Source organism: Chiloscyllium plagiosum, chromosome 39, assembly GCF_004010195.1.
Source record: "Chiloscyllium plagiosum isolate BGI_BamShark_2017 chromosome 39, ASM401019v2, whole genome shotgun sequence".
In the NCBI taxonomy this organism is placed as follows: Eukaryota; Metazoa; Chordata; class Chondrichthyes; order Orectolobiformes; family Hemiscylliidae; genus Chiloscyllium; species Chiloscyllium plagiosum.
The window spans coordinates 15,595,801-15,616,345 of record NC_057748.1 but is presented as its reverse complement, the minus strand read 5'-3'; the positions used below and the strand labels follow the sequence as shown (position 1 = coordinate 15,616,345).

Genomic DNA, 20,545 nt, shown 5'->3' with positions numbered 1-20,545 from the left:
AGACACTTTATAATCATTCATAGGAGACAGAATGAAAAGCAGTTCAAAGAAGGTCTCAAAAAACAATTACCCCTCCACAAAAGGAATTGATCACTTCTGATTGAGTTGTGTTTCAGGTAAAGATTGGAGGCATCTCTATCTGCAAATCTAGGTTTCAAAGCATCACTAAAACCAATTAAATTGTAAAGTATTTCAATCTTGGTTGATTCTTACCTCTTGTATCCTAAGGAATACAAAAACATACATACACTCTCTCAAAACTTAACAAAATCTCAACATCATGAGTACAGTATTAGGCTTTCCTTTGGTGAGTGTAAAACTCAACCACACTGGTAATTGAAGAAATTTAGCACAACAAATACTGAACGAATTGACTCCTTTCTACCATTAGATAAATGCATATTATTGAGTGAAGATGCTAGAAACATTCAAAATCATCCAAGGAAGAGACAGATGGAAGTGGGCTGTTTCCATTAGCTGTGAGGTCAGTATTAATGGTTTGTAGGTGCAAGATTAAATATTAGCGATTTAGACCATAGGGTATGAGAAGCATTTTTATGCAAAGTGTGGAAATCAATTATGGTTAGTGGCTCAGCTAACAGCGATGTCAACATTAAAGGTCAACCTGGATAAGTGGATGAAGGAAAAGAATTAAAGGGATAATTATTAGTTGGTTCCTCTTTTGGCTTTTCCCATGTTACAAAGGATCGGCACAATATTGGTTCATCGCCTCCGCACCTACCATCAATTTTTGATATGGAAGGGTGGCTTTACAGCTGTTGGCCCGTCCTGCTACTAACTCCATCTTAATTACCTCAGCTGGGAGACTGAAGGGACAATCTAACCATTGGTAATCATGGTTTAGACTACTTTCTCACATGGAGAATAAACAAGCACATGGATTGGCTGGGCCAGAAGTCCAATTTCCATGATGTAACTTTGCTGTATATTCCTGGTGCAGTTGCAAGTCTCCGTTCTTCCACCAGCCTCAGATTTTGCTTCTATCTCTGAACCAAGGCCAATTGGAGGCTGCCAATCTCTGGAAGCTAGAATGGAGGTAATCTGCCTTCGGGTCAGTTGTAGGGTCCAAGAGCAGGAATGAAACATGCCTTTCAGAAACCATAAATTGCACATTAAAGAATGACAGGATTGTGAAATTTCCCAATATTTCTTCAACAAACAGTTATAGCTATACTTATAAGCTCTGGTTACTAAACCATTCCTGCTTCATGGGGTGGGTCCAGACTGAAGAAATCTGATGGTGCTGTCCAATCACGACCTTGAAATGATGACCGTGTTCTGAGCGACATTTAATTGTATTCACCACTGGGAATCCTGAGAAATGGCTAACTGCCACCTTGTAAGGTGTGCTGTAGTACTCAGAGAATATTAGCAAATGGCTAGCAGCATATGTTAGAATACTGTCAGAAGTTAACAAGTGCAGACATTGATAAAGGCAAATACATAGACAGCATGTGTTTTATGAGGTTGTGCATATACCTGCCGAGGTGCTTTTCACCTGGCATGTCCTGTCCCTACCAATACTGCATTTCAACAATGCAACTCAACACTTGTTACTTAGTCATGAGTGTCAACACTTGCCAATTCCACAGCAAAAATCTTAGAATCAGGTCCTACCTGTGCAAAGTGTTTGATTGATGAGCCCTTCTCTCCTGTACACTGTAGCAGCTGGTTTTGGGTTCCATGATTTCCCTTCGTTCAGCCAGCATTGTCGAGGCTGCTGTGGTGATAATGGCCACTCCATCCCTCACCCTGGCTGGGAGTCCATAATCCCACTCGTCATAGGAAACGGAAATTAATCCTGTCGGGAATTCGGGCAGAATAATATCTGTGTTCCCTGTGACTGTACTTGGCACAATCCAGATGTAGCCATAGCCAGTGAGGCCAACTGACTCAGCCACCTCAAAGATATAGGTAGCCTCATCCTTGGTGCAAAAAAGGAGGATGACAGGGCTCTGAAGCTTCTTCAATTGGTTTTGGATTTTGGACTCACCATCGTCCATTGAAACATCCAGAGACATGACCTCCTCCATCTCCCAACCTACAAAACTGTTTTCAATGGTGCTTCGGATCTTATTGATAAACTCCTGGTATCCAGGGAAGTAGCTTGTTACAATAGAAAATATATACCAGTCATACTCCTCCATAACGTTCAACATCACTGAGGCCTGCTGTTCAATGGACGGTCCAAATTGGAAGAACATTGATGAATCATCCTGCAATACAGAACAGAGCAGAGTTACTGAACTAAGCTATTCCACTGTCACTTAGACACCAACTTTTCTAGCATCTTCTGCTTTATTTTCTAAGCGAATTCCATCTCATTTTCCACCCGTCCCTTTTTCTTCTCCTTGTCCATTGGCCTCTCTCTGTAATAGATATTCATTCAAACTTTTTGACAAAAGGCTATTGATCTGGAATGTTAACTTTATTCCACTCTCCATTGAGTATTTCCAGTATCTTCTGTTATTTCAGATTTCCAGCACCTGCAATATTTTGCTCTTGTTTCATTCATTCTTTGCTCTGATGATGGGGTGGCATGGTGGCTCAGTGGTTAGCACTGAAACCTCACAGTGCTAGGGACCTGAGTTCAATTCCATCCATGGGCAACTGTGTGAAGTTTTCACATTCTCCCTGTGCATGCATGGGTTTCCTCCCACAGTCCAAAGATGTGCAGGTTAGGTGGATTGCCCATGGTAATTTGCCCATAGTGTCCAGGGATGTGTGGGTTAGCCATGGGAAATGTGGGGTTATGGAGATAGGGTTAGTTTAGGTGGGATACTCTTCAGAGAGTCAGAATAGCCTGCTCCCAAACTGTAGGGATCCTATGTCCTCAACATTCTGATTGTTAAATGGCGGAGCTGACATGTTACTCAAACTGATATTCACTTCCTGTTTGTGCCTATCTCTATCGCACCTTTCTTTCTACAACTACATCTGTTCATCTCTTATTTCCAGCTTTGCTAAATCTAAATTCTTTGCGAATGAGCAGCACGGTGGCTCAGTGGTTAGTACTGCTACCTCACAGTGCCAGGGTCCCAGGTTCGATTCCAGTCTTGGGCAACTGTCTGTGTGGAGTTTGCATATTCACCCTGTGTCTACATGAGTTTCCTCTTCCCACAATTCAAAAACTTGCAGGTTAGGTGAATTGGCCATGCTAAATTGCCCATAGTGTGAGGTGCATTAATCAGGGGTAAATATGGGGGGTGGGTCACTCTTTAGAGGGTCGGTGTGGACTTGTTGGGCCAAAGGGCCTGTTTCTGTACTGTAGGTAATCTAATCTAATCTAAATCTCAGCTGTCTGCTCCACTCAGAGAGACTGACTCCTCAGTGCAATTCCTTTATCGCAATTTTCCTGTATCTGAGGTTTGATTATGCTACTGGAATAGACATGAACCAACTCCAATGACACTATCCCTTGGTGCACGTTGAATAATTGAACCAAATGGAAAAGTCACATCTTTGATACCCAGCCTATGCTCAGTTCAGAGTAGACAAGGAGGTAGTGACACCACTGCAATTGCCTCAGAAGTGGAGATGATGTATAGTGGTAATACCACATGAGTAATCTAGATACTAGGCCAAAGTTCTGGGAGCACAGGTCCCAATGCTATCATGGAAGCTGATGGAAATTCAATTCCACTCATAAAACCTGGAATTATAGGGTTCTTGTTGTGTAAAAACAGAAATTGCTGGTGAAACTCAGCAGTCTGGCAGCAGCTGTGGGAGGAAAGCAGAGATAATGTTTTGAGGCCGGAGACTGTTCATCAGAATCTTCATCAGTTCTGATGAAGTGTCACCAGACTTGTAGTGTTATCCCTTTTTTTTCCCCACAGATGCTACCAGACCAGCTGAGTTTCTCCAGCAATTTCTGTTTTTGTTTCCGATCTCAAGCATCCACAGTTCTTTGTTTTATTCTTGTCATGCAGTGGTAATGTCCCTACATCTGCTGGGGTTAAGATCCACCTGTTCCAGAGGTGTGTAATAATTTCTCTGCCACAGTTTGGTTTAAAAAAATACTGGGATTGAGAGTTGCGGACACCAGTGAGTTTGGAATGCATTATTTCCCCCTCCAACTCCATTTTAATTTAACCTCCCCTCTCTCTTCCCACACTCCCTATATATGTTATTGTTGCACTCACCCTGGTGAATAGTGCTTGACAATAGTTCATTTAATTAGAATCACAGGTTACCTAGAGAGGGGGAACGGAGTTTTAAAAAAAACTGGGATTGACAACCATGACTACTATCGTTGGCAATTGCGAAAACGCATCGAGTTTAAAAATTAAGAGTTATGGAAGGCTGACCTGAAAGCGGAACTGAAACTACAACCAGATAAGCATGACCTTATTGAATGGTAGAACCTGCCTGAATGGTATATTCTTGCTCTTAATACTCTCAGGGAAGGAAATTGCCCATCCTTGGCTGGTCTGGCCTAACTCCAGGTGAACAGCGATGTGACTGTCTCTTATCTGCCCTCCAAAATTGCCTTGCAAGCAATTCAGCTTGAGGGTAGTGATGATTGGGCAAAAATACAGGCTTTGCTAGTTATGCCAAAGTACTTTTGCTCTGGCAGTGATTCTGGACAGGGATGTCCTCCACTGTCCCTTTCCAACTCTTGCTGTATTTTTATGGGATCATCAAAAGTGGGATGTAGCCAGTAATGTATACCTCCTTCTCTCATTCCGGTCCCTTTGCCTTTTCTCTTGTTGACTTAATTGCACAAGGATAACTGTAAAATGTCCCTGTTAAAATATCCTGTGTCTGTTATTTTTTGTGTTACTGTAGTAGTGCTTCCCTTGCAGAACTGATCAGATCCTATTGGGAGCGGTGGATTCACAATTTTTGATAGGAAGCTTGTCAGCAGTCTGTCCAATATACAATGCACCCAAAATCAGGAGAAATACCTCCTTCTTTGATATTCAATGACATCATCATCACTGAATTCCCCACTATCAGCATCCTGAAGGTTAACATTGACCAGAAGCTGAATTGAAGTGAACAATGCAGAATGGAATTCCATGACAAGTAACTCACTTCCTGACTCCCCAAAGTTTATGATTCAATATCCTCCACTTGACCGGATGGGTTCAGCTCCAACAATTCTCAATAAATTCAACACCAGAACAAAATAGCCCACTTAGCACCCATCTACCATTTTAAACATTCACTCCCTCAATTACCAGTCACAGCATTGTGTAAGAATGCTGCAGGAATTATCCAAGTTATCTTCGATAGAACTTCCAAATCTGTGACTGTCAGCTCCCAGAAGGACAAGATCGGAAGTGAGCACTACCACCTGCAAGTTCCCCTCCAAGTCACATACCATCTTGACTTGGGAATATAATCACTGTTCTTTCATTTTCACTCAGCCAAAATCCTGGAACATCTCCCTATCAACACTGTGGCTGTCTTTTCACAACAGGGCCTGCAGCAGTTCAAGAAGGTGACACTCTACCACTTTCTCAAGGGATAATTACAGATGGGTAAAAGAAAAAATAAGCTTGCATCCCAGAAATGAATTTTGAAACAATGAGCCCCCAGTCATGCTGTATGACTTAGCAGTCTCACAATCAAGGTCAGAGGTCAGCTGTGCTGAGAAGCCTCAAAGAAGAAGTCTGCTGAGGTCATGTTCCGTCAGGGAAGGCAGTAGAAGTCTTGCCTTGATAACTCACCACATCCAGTGCAGAGAGTCAATTGATTGGAAAGTTGAGTCCAATCCTGTTCTCACCCACCGGCCCTGCATGCACTCAATGGAAAAAGGATAAGAATCAGGAACAGGAACTGTTCCTTTTGCTAACACAGGATAGCGAGAGAAATTGTAGCATTCCTACTTAATGGTGGGATAGAATCATGGAGATTTGCAGCATCTACCATGAGACTGTTTGCATTTAATGAAAGCAAGATATTGAGCCTAACCCATTATCCAGCTCGACACTTTCAGTGCATATTCAAAACTTTACTAAATGTGATGAATATTCCTGTCTCAACCCCCATTTCAGTCAGTGAGCTTCAGAGCTCATCAGCTTCAGTTGATAAAAGTACCCCATATCTCTCCTCTTATCATTCTACAATTATTTAAATGCTATTCTCTCTGCTAAAGGAAATATCCACTCTATCAAGGCCTCTTAGTTTGTATAAGTTGATTAAAACCCCACCTTTATTCTTGAGCTTCAAGTCGACAAGGACTTTTCCCTGGGGTGAGGGAGTCCAAAACTAGAGGGCATAGGTTTAGGATGAGAGGGGAAAAACTAAAAAGGGACATAAGGGGCAACTTGTTCATGCAGAGGGTGGTGCATGTATGGAGTGTGCTGCCAGAGGAAGTGCTGGAGGCTGGTACAATTACAACACTTAAAAGGCATTTGGATGAATAGGAAGGGATTAGAGGGATATAGGCCAAGTGCCAGTAAATGGGACTAAATTAGGTTAGGATATTGGTCGACATGGACGAGTTGGATCGAAGGGTCTGTTTCTGTGCTGTACATCTCTATGACTCTATGACTCTATGACTCTAAACATTCCCAGTAATTCCAACCTCCCCCCTAGAGTCATTCCTCTAAAGGTCTGCTGGTCTATATATCCTAAAGACTTTGGAGGAGTTAAAAATTATTTATATACAAATCGAGAGTTTTCTATTATCCCTTAGAGGCAGAGAGCAGAATTGATGTTACAGAATGGAAAGCTGATGTGCTGTTTCTAGTGTAACAAATTTACCTCGGGGTGTTAAACTTTTAAAAGGAAGAAAATCTGTAAATTTATGATATTTGTCTCGAAGTGTCGGTCTCCAAATTTCCTTTAAGATAGCGCAATTGTACTCTCAATGATCTTTGGAAAAATTCCACCTGCTTTCTGACATCCCCAGGAATTCCTAAGACTTAATGTGATGGGTCAGCAAAACATCACAACCTTGGTCAAATCAGATACGACCCCAAAAGCAACCTAAGACAGTAGGAGGCATGAAAATTGGAAATCATGTTACAGGTCGATTGCCGGGTGTGCAAATTGCTGTGCCATGATTAAAGCTAAAGATCAAAACCAAAAAAGAAAGTAATCATCTGTGTGGGTGAGTCGTCTAAATTTGACATGCATCATGGGGCTTGTCACACCAAACAAGGCATTAGATGAGAACTGAAAGAACTCAGATTTATGCAGAATCTTTCATAACCTCAGAGCAGCCTAAAACCAATGGAATATTTCTGAAATATAGTAATCAAATATAGTGGGCAGTTCATACACAGCAAGCTCCCATAACAGCAATGTGATACTGAATCATGTTTTGGAGCTGAAGTACTTTCAGAAATCTGTTGAACAGAGTTGCGTGGATGGACAGCTACAGTTGGACCCCATCTATTACAGTAAGTCAATGCTATACACGTGTTTTGAAAAGATGTCTAAAATATTTACTGATCTATTCCCTTCTCTACTGGATATACAGTTCTGGATAGATAGTTTTTAAATCTGTTTCCATTGTCAGTACAGTTTCCTTTCACCAATTAGAAGCTTGTTTTAATAACATATATAAATATTGTCCAACATATGATGCATTTTATGTTATTGATGAACCTATATGAAGAAATATAGGTTTATTATGTGTAGTACCTGAATATGCAATGGTGAAAGGTATTAGAATAGTTTAGTCCTGTTCACCTATCTTTTGTATACATTGATATAAATCAAAGCAGGCAGCATGGTGACTCGGTGGCCAGCACTGCTGCCTCACAGTGCTAAGGATTTGAGTTCAATTCTAGCCTTTGTTGACTGTCTGTGTGGAGTTTGCACATTCTACCCATGACTGCGTGGGTTTCCTCTGGTATTCTGGCTTCCTCCCATAGTCCAAAGATGGGCAGGTTAGGTGTATTGGCCATGGGGGTAACACCCCATGCAGGTTTATGGAGATGTTGGGTGTTCTTTGGAGGATTGGTGTGGGCTGAATGGCCTCTTTCTGCATTACAGGGATTCTATGACAAGATAGGCAGTTTTGGGTGTTGACTGAGGGGCAGATATTGTGCAGACTACTAAGGAGAACACCCCTGTCCTTCTTCGAAATCCTACCTTGGTGATTATTTACATCTATCTGCGTGGTTAAAGTGGGCTGCACTATGATGAGTCATCCTGAAGACATGAACTTATGGGGGCGTTCACAGCATTTTCAACAAAAAAAAACTCCCATTGAAAAATAAATGCTTCAAATCCATTTTTTCCCAATTAATTATCATTCTGTTGCAGTCAGTTAGCAGATTATCAGAGCAAGGAAATAATCATTCACATGTTGACGATGAATGTCTAATTGCTTTACATTTGACACTGGGAAGGCCCTTCCATGAGTGTGACAACACAGTAAATAAATCTTCATCTTAATGTGCTGCTCTGCTGGGCTGCTCTGAAGAGAGACAACTTAGGAAACACTGCGAGCTCACAGACACCTTTTTGGGTTCATAAAGTCAGCCATTGATCTCGGCATGCCAGGGAAGAGGTGACAGCTTCACTTTATACTGCAGTGTGGAGCAGATCTGGAGCTCGTCATCGCTCATCAAAGACAGTGAACAGGAAAGGAGCATATTTAACCCTGGTTAGTAAAACGGGACAGAACAAACAGAGACATGTAAAGCGATGAGAAAGACCAGGGGTAATGAGTGGTTTCTGTAGTCACTCTGCTTCTGATTCCAATTATCAAATGAGAAAAGATGACATGCTGTAACAGATCTGATTGTGACTGCCTTTCCTGTGGTGAAACCCACAACACAATAATTCAGGCATATTTATGCATCCTTAATGTTAATCACTTCACTATTACGTAGTGTTGCCAAAACTTTAAACACCGGAACTCCCTCCATACACCTCTCTGTTTGCTTCTCTATCCTGTTTTAAGACACTCCCTACAATGTAGCTCTTTAGCCCAGCTTTTCAAAACCCAGGAGGGTAGCCTGAGTCCACAAATTTCCTAACTTAGCAGACCTTTCTCAGTATTAAGTGCCCCTTTATACGTTATTCCCATTCTGGAGAGGTGAGAGAAGCTCTGGGACAGTGTGACAGCCCAGCCGGGTTGGTTAATAGGCCTCCACTTGGTTCTCTGGACAGATGTTGGGTGAGACAGTATTTTATGTCCTCTAGCCCTCACCCATCTACCTTCGCAACCTCCACCACCCCATGCCAAATCCATGCCTCCACGCACCCATACTACTTATACCACCCAATGCCATCTCACGCTGCCCAACTATTTACATATCTTCATGCAACTCAATGCCAACTATATCAAACACAATGGCATCTCATGGTCCTTCCATGTCCATGCATCCAGTATACACTATGATTTGAACATTGAAATACAAGATCACAGAAGAATAACTTACTATATTTTAATCTAGATAGCAATCAACTTCAACACATTTCTCCATCGTTGGAACAAAATCTCTTACATAATGCTTGTCTGGACTCTAAGTGAAATTTTATTATGGAATGCTTAGTATCAACTGATTAGAACCTCTATTAATGATGATCTTATTTTCTGTTTGATTGACATTTTTATTGGGTTGTAAGAATAACAGTATTTTTTTTCTCAAAAATTATGAATAGATTTTTTTCTAAGCAATTTTATACATACCATTGTTACTATATGGCTCTGTACATAATGTATGATTAGATTAGAATACTTAGATTAGATTACTTACAGTGTGGAAACAGGCCCTTTGGCCCAACAAGTCCACACCGACCCGCCAAAGCGCAAAGACCCATTCTCCTACATTTATCCCTTCTATTAACACTACGAGCAATTTAGCATGGCCAATTCACCTAATGTATATTGGGTAAAAAGACATGGAATGACCATGATTGTCATGGAGGGTATAGGGGGCCAAATGGGTGTGAGTGGGCTCATGAATTGGCATGGAGCTGGCATGGAGAGATTAAACAGGGCTGACTCCACAAAAAAATTGCAGGGAAGCAGGAGCGGATGTCAAGGCCTCTAAGACATATTTCCCCCCACCATGAAGCCAGCCAAACCAGGAGTGCCAGATGTGGTTTTTCACTTTCCCCTCAGGTAAGTCAAAATGGGGGGTGTCGGTAATTAGGTAGCGTTTCCATGACCCAATCCTATCTGCCTTTTCTAAATGGCTCTGGAGTCCCTTAGACGGTAAAATAAATCTGGCCCATAATATCTTTGGATGTTTTCTCATCATATAACTCCTCCCACCCTGGTCATACTCTCTTCCACCTGCTTCTATCAGGCAGAAGATATAAAAGTTTGAATACAAATTTTTTTCAAGAACAGATTCTTCCCTGCTGTTATCAGACTTTTAAACAGATCTCTTAAATGTTAATTCTGATCTCTCTCTCTGCACCTTATCTGCAGCTGTAATACTGTAAACTGCAATCTGTTCTGCTACCTTGATGCATTATGTATGGTATGATTTGCCTGTAAAGCACTCAAAACAACACTTTTCACTGTATCTCGCTACATGTGGCAATAATTAATCAGTTAATATATTGCATTGTGTGTTTTACAGTACTCCTGTGAAGCAGCTTAGGACACTTAATTATGTTAATGTAACAATGTAAATATGAGTTACTCGTGTTGTCAGGAGGTCAAATTTGTGCAGAATTGTGAGTGGAATGAACACAAGTTCCCAACTCTCACACAGATGTGATTATTGTAAGGACAGGTACAATAATGAACTCTTAGGGCAGTACCAACATTCCAGAAGGTAATGAGAGAAAACGAGCACAAGCTGAGTTGTACTGTCATACCTTGTCTGACTCACTGCCAGTCCCTTTAAGTTTTTCATTGACCAGGACAGGGACAGAGAAACAAAATATCCAACTATATTCTGTGTCACTCTGTAGAAAATTATCAATCCCGCTCTAATACCTTTCTTTCAACGTTGTTTGTGAATGTTGCTCAGTTGCAACGTGTTCCAAACACCTCCTTCTCTATTCGTTTGTCATATGGCGGATGAGGACGGACAGAGAGGACATAGGTCTAAGGTAAAAAGGGGAAACTATAAGTGAGATGTGAGAGCAATGATTTTTACACAGAAGGTGTAAGTGCAAGGAATGTGCTGCCAGTGGAAGTGGTAGAAGCAGATGCAATAGCAATGTTTAAGGGTCATCTTAACAGATACAGAACAACCTTGGTTATCCGAACATCAATTATCTGGATTTCAGATTATCCGAACAAGATCTCAAGGTCCTGTAAAAACGTTATCCATTACTTGAACAATCAGTTATCCAAACAAAATACTCCCCGCCCATCTCATTCAGATAATCGAGGTTGTTCTGTACATGAATAGGCAGGGAATAGAAGGATGGGGGCTGCATGGAGGCAAGGGCTTTTAGTTTGGAAAGACATCTGTGTCAATGTAGGCTGATGGGCCAAAGGGCCTGTTCCCATACTGCACTGCTCTTTATCTTTGAGGGTGATGTTTTACCCGGTCCCTCTGCTTCTGGCCTAGCAGTGCTTCATTGTAAGGGTTACCAAAATGCAGCCTCTCTACCAAACACTGGGGGTTTTGCTCACTACAGAAGAGAACAGCAACACAGGATAACACAGAGAAAATGGCAAGCAACAATTGAGGAGGATGAGAGATGAGACAGCGGGTTGGCATGTCATTACTTTACCAAGTCTTTTAGAAGGTCTTTTAGAAGCAGTTTCTGCTGGAACAGTCATGATTTGGAGATGCCAGTGTTGGACTGGGGTGTACAAAGTTAAAAATCACACTACGCCAGGTTATAGTCCAACAGGTTTATTTGGAAGCCCTTACTTTCGGAGCACTGGTAATCTGCTAGCTCTTATATTCTATTTCTTGGCCAATAAAGGCTTGTATCCTGTATCTTCTTGAACACTCTATTCACCCACCTTCAGGAATCTGTGGACCTGCTCTCTAAAATTGTCCTATATTTCTACACTTCTCAATATCCTGTCATTTTTTCTGTCTGCTCTTGTCTTGTTAACCTTTTCCAAAATGGAGTACCACCCACGTCTCCAGATTGAATCCACTTGCCGCTGTTCCCATATGTCTGACAAATCCATCGATAACTTCCTCCAGCTTACTTCTTCAGTCTCAACCACATAGTCAATTTTTGTAATGTTGATAAATTCCTTAGCCTTCATTCAAGTTCCAATCATTGAAAAATGCCTCAAACTTCAAAAGACTTTGTACTAAGCACTGCAGAACCTGCTGGAAAAAAGACTTCACGTCACATAAATGCCCCACTAACCATTACCCAATGCTTCCCTCTTCTGAGCTATGTGAGACCTTCTAAAAGACTTGGTAAGTAATGACTCTCCAACCCACTGTCTCAGCTCTCATCCTCCTCAATTGTTGCTTGTCATTTTCTCTGTGTTATCCTGTGTTGTTGTTCTCTTCTGTAGTGAGCAAAACCCCATGTGGATCCTTCATGACAACCACCTGATGAAGGAGCAGCACTTTGAAAGCTAGTGCTTTCACATAAACCTGTTGGACTATATCCTGGTGTTGGGTGATTTTTAACAATGCTGGAACGGAAACTCTGTTGAGGCCTCAGCTTGCACATTTTGTACAGTTCCAGAGAGTGCATTATAGGAAAGAGATTATTGCACTAAAGAGGATACCGAGAAGACTTATGAAGATTTCACCTTTTTCTTTCATTGTTTTATTTGCTGGGCCAATATTTATTGCCCTTCATAATTGCCCTTGAGAAGAAGGTTGTGAGCTGCATTTGTGAATCACTGCAGTTGTCGTGGTGTAGGTACAAGTGTTGTTACAGAGAGAGTTCCAGAACTTCGACCCAGTGAGGGTGAAGGAAAGTGATTTCACAGAATCCCTACAGTGCAGCAGCAGACCATTCAGTCCATCTGTTCCACACCGACCCTCCAAAGAGCATCCCACCCCCGCACCCTCCCCACCCCCCCACATCCCTGAAACCCTACATTCCCCATGGTTAATCCAGCTAGCCTGCATACTATGGGCAATTTAGCATAGCCAATCCACTTATTCTGCACAAGTTTGGACTGTGGGAGGAAACTGGAGCATCTGGAGGAAACCCACACAGTTGGGGAGAGAATGTGCAAATCCCATACAGACAGTCGCCTGAGGCTGGAATTGAACCTGAGTCACTAGCACTGTGAGGCAGCAGTGCTACCCACTATGCCAGTTAAATTAATTACCAATTAGGAGGTGTGTGACTTGGAAGGGAACTTGTAGGTGAAGCTTCCATGTGTTGTTGCCTTGTCCCTCTATGTGGTAGAGGATGCAGATTTGGAAAATTATGTCTTTATTGAGCCTCGGTGAGTTGTTGCACTGAACCTTAAAGATCTTACACACTACTGATGCTGTGCATCAACGGTGGAAGGTTTTAGATCGGATGCCAATCAAAGGTGGTTTCTATGACAACCAACAATGGTTCAAATTTCACCATCTGCCATAGTAGGATTTTAACAATTTCCCCCAGAGTATTATCCTGTATCTCTGAATTACTGGTCCAGTAACAATATCACTCTGCCACTACACCCCTACTGCCTGGACTGGTGTGATGTAATGCCATGGAATTGGTAATCCAGAGCAGCAGGCTAATATTCCCCAGACATGGGTTCAAATCCCATCATAGTGGATGGTGAAATTTGAACTCAGTAAAATCCAGTTAAACTGTCACCACACAATCACTGCTAAGTATTGTTTAAAAATAACTCATCTGGGCAGTTAGGGATGATCAGTAAATGCTGGCGTGGCCAGTGATGGCCACAATCTAAGACAAAAGAGGGGAAGACCGAATTGATGAATATAAAATATAAGTGATGGAGAACTTTGGAAGGCTCTATTCCACTTGGTTGAGGGGCCCATAATCAGGAGACATTTGTTTAAGGGGAAATTCTTTCACACATCGGATGGTGGACTCTGCAATGCGCTGTCTGAAAGGGTGGTAAGTCCAGAAACCCTCATAACATCTGGTCCCCAACTTAGCAACGGTTTTTATGTACAAATAAGATCCCAATTGCCATTAATATTAACGATCCGACAAACAAACATTCACTTCTATTTATGAATGGTATCTGTTTTACTGTATAGTGTTTTCCAACGTCATCCAAATCAGCTTAAGAATGTACTCAGGAATGGAATCCTTTCAGAACCTGGGAATTCCCCTGTACTTGGATATGCACTTGAAGTGCTGTGATCTGCAAAGTTATAAGCAAAGGGCTAGAAAATGGGATTAGGCTAGATGGCTATTTGTCAGTTGATATGGACACAATGGCTAAACAATAAGTTCCTATGATTCTCTTTTTCATTCTTGTGGGACTTGGGTATCGCTGGTTGGGCAGCATTTTATTGCCAATTCCTAGTTGCCCTGCAGAAGGTGGTGGTGAACTACCTTCTTGAACCGCTGCAGTCCATGTGCTGTAGGTTGACCCAAAATGCTATTAGGGAAGGAATGCCAGAATTTTGATCCAGCAACACTGAAAGAATGGCGATACATTTCTAAGTCAGAAGGATAATTGGATTGGAGGGGAACTTGGAGGTGGTGGTGTTTCCATATATCTGCTGCCCTTGTCCTTCTACATATAAGCAGTCGTGGGTGGGAAGGTGTTTATTGTCACTTCGTGGTTGAAGAAACCTGAGGATCCTGCCTCTGGCTAATCCTGATTTCACGAGAAGGCTGGTCTTCAGAGTATCACATATGTGTGCAGATGCTGAGGGCAGCCACCAACAATGTGCACTAAATGGCAGATCAAGTGGGAGGGTTCACAATTTACTGCTTCCCAGTTCTGGTGTACATCAGTAACAAGGCTGGTCTACAGGGAGATCTTCCATTGTGACCGAAAGACAGTCTATGCTTTGGCCTTTGACTGCTGACAAACTTCAAAACAGCAACAAGCCACTCAACCCTCTGAATTGGGATCGGGCTGCCTTAAAACAAGTAGAAATGCTACTAGATTAGTAATCCAGAGGCCTGGAATAATGGTCTGAAAATAAGATCAAGTCCAGCTCCATAAGTGGGGAGAATTAAAATTAATTAGTCAGTCTAAAATCAAAGCTAATCTCATTTAAAAATTATCATGAAGCTACCAAGTTGTCATTTAAACCCATCTGGTCCACACATATTCTTCCTTCAGCAAAGGAAATCTTCCATCCTTCCCTTGTCTGGCCTACAAGTGACTCCAGGTCCATTGCAAAAGGTTAATCCTTTACTGCATTCTGAAATGACCGATCACGCCACACTGTTGTACTTAGATCATATGGACTGCAGAAATTCAAGAAATGACCACACCACCACTTTCTCAAGGGTAATTAGAGAGGGCCAGGAAATACTGACCTTGCGAGTAACAATATCCAAATTTTAGAAGTATTCCTTGAGTTTGTGTCTCCTTTCAATCAATCAGGAATGAGCTGTGCCTCAACTCTGTTTACTCCATGTCCCTTGATACCATTACCCTACAGCAAAATGGATTTTTATGATGTCAGAGAGTAAAGATGGTTAATGGTAGCAACTGAAGACTTGGGGGGTAAATTGACCATTCACTTAACACTATGCCTGAATATCTACTGCAGCGTTCCATCCCGTATAACTTGAGAGATGCTAACACTAGACAGAGGGAGAGGGAAAAGGAGAGAAACTTTCATAATCGTGCTCTGAGCCTTGATCATGGAGGTAACAGGCTGGTTTTCCAGCCCCAGTGAACTATTCAGAACATTGATTCCTTGTTGTTACCAGTTGTAAGAGACTGCACCTCAGGCCAATTTTGCCCAGATGTGCACTCACAGTGGCAATGCGCTTGCTTGTTTCCTTGCTGAGAATCCAAGCAAGCTGATACTCTCTTAACGATGACTTGGTTAAATGTACTGCTTCTTTCCTCTGCCCTGGGACTGGGTCTGAATCACACCACTCACTGCTGTGATTCATTTGCCACATGCAATTATTTCAAACAGGCACAATTTCTTTCCTCTCTCCTCCCATTAGGCAATCCATAATTTCACCGCTGAATGAATTTGATTTCCAGTAATCATTTATGCTAAAGAGACACGTCTCTCACACTCAAGGAGCCTCAGTTCCACTCCTCATGATCTAAAACTGTAATTAGAGTGGTTTTAATTTAATTTTCTGATGATTATTTTCAACTGTAATTTTCCTCAGCTGTGACTCCCAGCAGTGTTAAACATTCTTTCTTTTTGACGTCTTTTCTGTGTTGCTTTCTTCTCCCTATATTTTTGACAGTTGAACCCTGTCCCTATATTCCCCATTTCTATCTGGTGTACTTTTGACTACTTCTCTGTCTGCTCTCCATGTTTCTATTTTTCTCTCTCGTCAATTTCTTTATTGTTGCTCTTTCCTTCTGTTTTTCTTACAGTGACTATGTCTCACTCTATCCTTGTTTTCATTATTTTTTTCCAATTCTCTTGTTGTCTTTTTTGTCCCTGTCTTCTCTTCCCCTTTACCTATTTTCTCTTTTGTATCTCTTCTTTCCCTTCTCCTTGTATTTGATAATTAAAGGAGATGGTGACCTTGATTTTGGGTCTTGTTTTGGATGGGTGGGAGACTGGACATACCTCCCAAGATGTTCTACAGAACCCTTCAGAAAGGACTATGTAAGAACTGCTTAGGAAGTTTGGACCTCTGATGGGCAGTTCTGTTGCTTCCTGGACCTTCTGAAAAAATCTCCAACCTTGAATTGGATTCATAGAACACAGAACAGTACAATACAGGAACAGGTCTTTTGGCCCATCATAGCTGGACCGACTATGGTGCTATCCTAAACTAATCCCATCTGCCTGCACATGGTTCATGTCTCTCTATTCTCTACCTGTTCATGTGTCTGTCTAAATGTCTCTTAAAATTTGCTATTGTATCTGCTTCTACCACCTTCCCCTGGCAGTACGTTCCAGGCACCTACTAGTCTCTGTGTATAAAAACTTTCCTCGCACATCTCTTTTAAACTTTCTCCCTCTCGCCTTAAACCTATGCCCTCTAGTATTTGACATTTCCACTCTGTCGGAGACTTTGTTCATTTCCGACATAGTTACCTGCATAGCTGCTGTATAGAGTGGGTCAGAATTGTTGATGATATTTGACAGCTGCATGACCTTGAATATGTCCTGTGATGGGTGACTCACATTCCTGTACATGCCAAAGACGGCACAACCAATTTGTTTTTCTGTACTTGTGGCTCATTACACTGTACAAGAGAGCGACTTTTGTTCTGAATCATTGGACTTCTCCTCAGACCAGGGAACGGTGCCAGGAACGAACTTAAACTTCCAAACCAGTCGTCGATCAAGGAGTCCACAACGGGCAGAAGGACATGAAAGTTATTGTTTTTCCCTTTCTTTTTCATCTTTTTATTTATTTGATAAATGCTTAAATTTAAGTAAATTTATGTTGTTGAGTCTTCTCTTAACTACATTTAACTGAACCCGAAGAATCGTTTGGATACAGTTTGTGATCCAAGACAAATACGCACGAAATTTTGTACATAAATATCCTAGTCTAACTTCTGAGTAACTGTGTAACTGACTCCTTTACCCCCATCACTCACACCGATACTCAGATTACTCTTTGACCTCCTCCCGCAAACATTGTCCCAATTGTCCAAACACCATCACTCACCTGACTCCACCTGTCTAGCTCTCATCCCATTTCCTCTGCCCTTCAGACCTCTGCCCTAATCTGGCCAGAAACTCCACCGAGCCTCACCTAACTAACCCCAAAGTGACAACCCTCCCTTCCCATTTACTCAACTTACCCACCTGTCACCTTACCTTTCTTAACCATCCTGCCCCCAGACATACATCCCTCAAACACTTGACATTGTCTCCCTAGTCTTTCAGAAAACCATTTAGACATTTAAACTTTACTTACTGAAACACAGCAAGAGTGCTATAAAAAATGGTAGTGTAGTTTCTACACTGCATCCCCCTAGAAGTTTTCTATTTTTAAATTCATTCATAGGATGTAGGTGTCACTGGCTAGGCCAGCATTTATTCCCAAAACAAAAGGCAGTTAAGAGTCAACTGCAGGCCACACCAGATAAGGATAGCAGTTCCCTTCTCTAAAGGACATTAGTGAATCAGATGGGTTTCTCCTCAACAATTGATTCATGGTCATTACAAGACTTATAAATCCAGACTTTTATTGAATTCAAATTCCACCATCTGCCGTAGTGGGATTTGAACCCAAATCTCCAGAATATTACTTGGGTGCCTCGATTAACAGTCCAATGATAATACTACTAGATCATTGCCACCCAACTGCACACAGTTGGTTTTAAAGAATCCTCCATCAGAAGATTGCTCGAGAAAAATCAGAGAATTGTAAATGGATCCAATCAAGGTCATTAATATGGTTTCCAATCCTGACTGGCAGAACTGGGCTGTTAACACACTTACTTCCCACACTCGATTAGATAATGTCAGTCACTGTATTTTTTCAGTGTGATACTGAATCACAATTTCTAAGCTTATGTTTCCTCAGGGAATTGTGTGTGAAGGAAGGGGTGTTCTATGTAATATACTCCCTTTCTTCTCAGGAGCCAAGGGGAACAGTGTCATATCGAGGACAGTACTCCACTTCAAAGCTCATTTCCAAAATAGCACAAGTGCTTTGTATAACTTTATTTGAATAAAGTTTTACAAGTGTTGCAATGAAGTAGGCTGTTATTTTGTTAGAAAGCTTAAAACAAATGCAACCCAGATCTTTACATTATATACAATGATTTGAACATTTTTCATTCACTCATGAGGCATGGGCATCACTGGTTAACCAGCATTTATTGCCCCTAGTTGCCCCTTGAGTAGTTGATGGTGAGTTGCCTTCTTGAACTGCTGCAGTCTATGTTCTATATGTTGACCCACAATGCCATTAGAGAGGGAATTCCAGGACTTTGAACTGGTCATAGTGAAAGAATGGCAATATATTTCCAAATCAGGATGGTGAGTGGCTTGGAGGGGATCTTGCAAGTGGGTGGTGTGCCCATGTATCTTCTGCTCATGTTCTTCCAGATGAAAGTGATCATGGATTTAGAAGATGCTGTCTAAGGATCTTTGGTGCATTTCTGCAGTGCATCTTATAGATTATAACACTACAGCTACCGAGCATCTGTGGTGGACGGAGCGGATGCTTATGGATGTCATGCCAATCATACAGGTTGCTTTGTCCTGGATGGCGTCAAGCTTCTTGAGTGTTGTTGGAGCTGCATCTATCCAGGCAAGTGGGTAGTATTCCATTACACACCTGACTTGTGCCTTGTATATGTTCGACAGACTTTGGAAAGTCAGGAGGAAAGTTACTCACTGCAGTATTCCTTGCCTCTGACCTGCTCTTGAGGCCATCTGGTGAGTCTGGGAGATTCAATGATGGTAACACTATTGAATGTCAAGGAATGGTGTTTAGATTGTCTCTTATTGTAGATGATCATTGCCTGGCATTTATGTTGCTTGTATGGTGCTAGTTGTCAGCCCAAGTCTGGACATTGTCCAGATTTTGTTGCATTTGAACATAGATTGCTTCATCCATCTGAGGAATCGCGAATGGTACTGAACATGGTACAACAAGTGGTAAACATCCCCACTTCTCACCTTGCAGTGGATGGGAGGGCATTGATGAAGTGGCTGAAGATAGTTGGGCCTATGACACCACCCTGAGAAACTCCTGCGGAGATGTCCTGGAGCTGAGATGGCTGACTTCCAGCAACCACAACCGTCTTCCTATGTGCCAGGTATGACTCTAACCAATGGAGAGTTTGCCCTCTGAAACTCATTAATTCCAGTTTTGCTAGGACTGTGTGATGACACACCTCTATCAAATGTGGCCCCGATGTCAAGGACTTTCACTCTCACATCGCCTCTGGAATTCATCTCCTTTGTGCATGTTTGAACCAAGGTTATAATGAGGTCAGGAGCTGAGAGGCCCTGGCAGAACTCAAGCTGGACATCAACGAGCAGCTTATTATTGAGTAGGTGCTGCTTGATAGCACGGTTGATAACACCTTCCATCAATTAACTGATGATCAAGGGTAGACTGATGGAGTGGTAATTGACTGTGCTGAATTTGTCCTGCTTTTTGTGTTCAGGACAAACCTGTGCAATTTACACAGTGGTTAGCACTGCTGCTTCACAGTGTCAGAGACCCAGGTTTGATTCCAGCTTTGGGCAATGGTCTCTGTGGAGTTTGAGTGTTCTTCCCATGTCTGTCTGGGTATCTTCCAGCTACACTGGTTTCCACCCATATTCCAAAGATGTGTATGTTAGGTAGATTGGCCATGTTAAATTGTTCATAATATTCAAGGGTGTGCAGGTTGGCTGGATTAGCAATGGAAAATGTGAGGTGATGGTGATAGGATGGGCGATTGGGTCTGGGTGGGATGCTCTTTCAATGGTGTGGACCTGATGGGTCGAATGGCCTGCTTCCGCACTATATCTATTCTATGATTCTTTGAATTTTCCACATCGTCAGATTGATGACAGTGTTGTAACTGCACTGAAGGAATTTGGAGAGGAGAATGGTAAGTTCTGGAGCATAAGTCTTCAGTACTATTGTCAGAATGTTGCCAGGGACCATAGGC

The 20,545-nt window shown here is 42.0% G+C and overlaps 1 protein-coding gene across 3 annotated transcripts in view; it reads right to left on the bottom strand.

The window, feature by feature from the left end:
- Positions 1–20,545, bottom strand: part of LOC122542272 (glutamate receptor ionotropic, NMDA 2B-like) — a 396,244-nt gene that overhangs the window by 165,486 nt on the left and 210,213 nt on the right. For 2 of the 3 annotated variants that reach the window (XM_043679844.1, XM_043679846.1), the window contains exon 4: positions 1,639–2,237. In XM_043679844.1, coding sequence (XP_043535779.1) covers positions 1,639–2,237 — 599 coding nt within the window. Of the gene's footprint in view, positions 1–1,638; positions 2,238–10,885; positions 10,902–20,545 lie in introns of those variants that run through there. The other variant, XM_043679847.1, reaches the window with a different exon arrangement.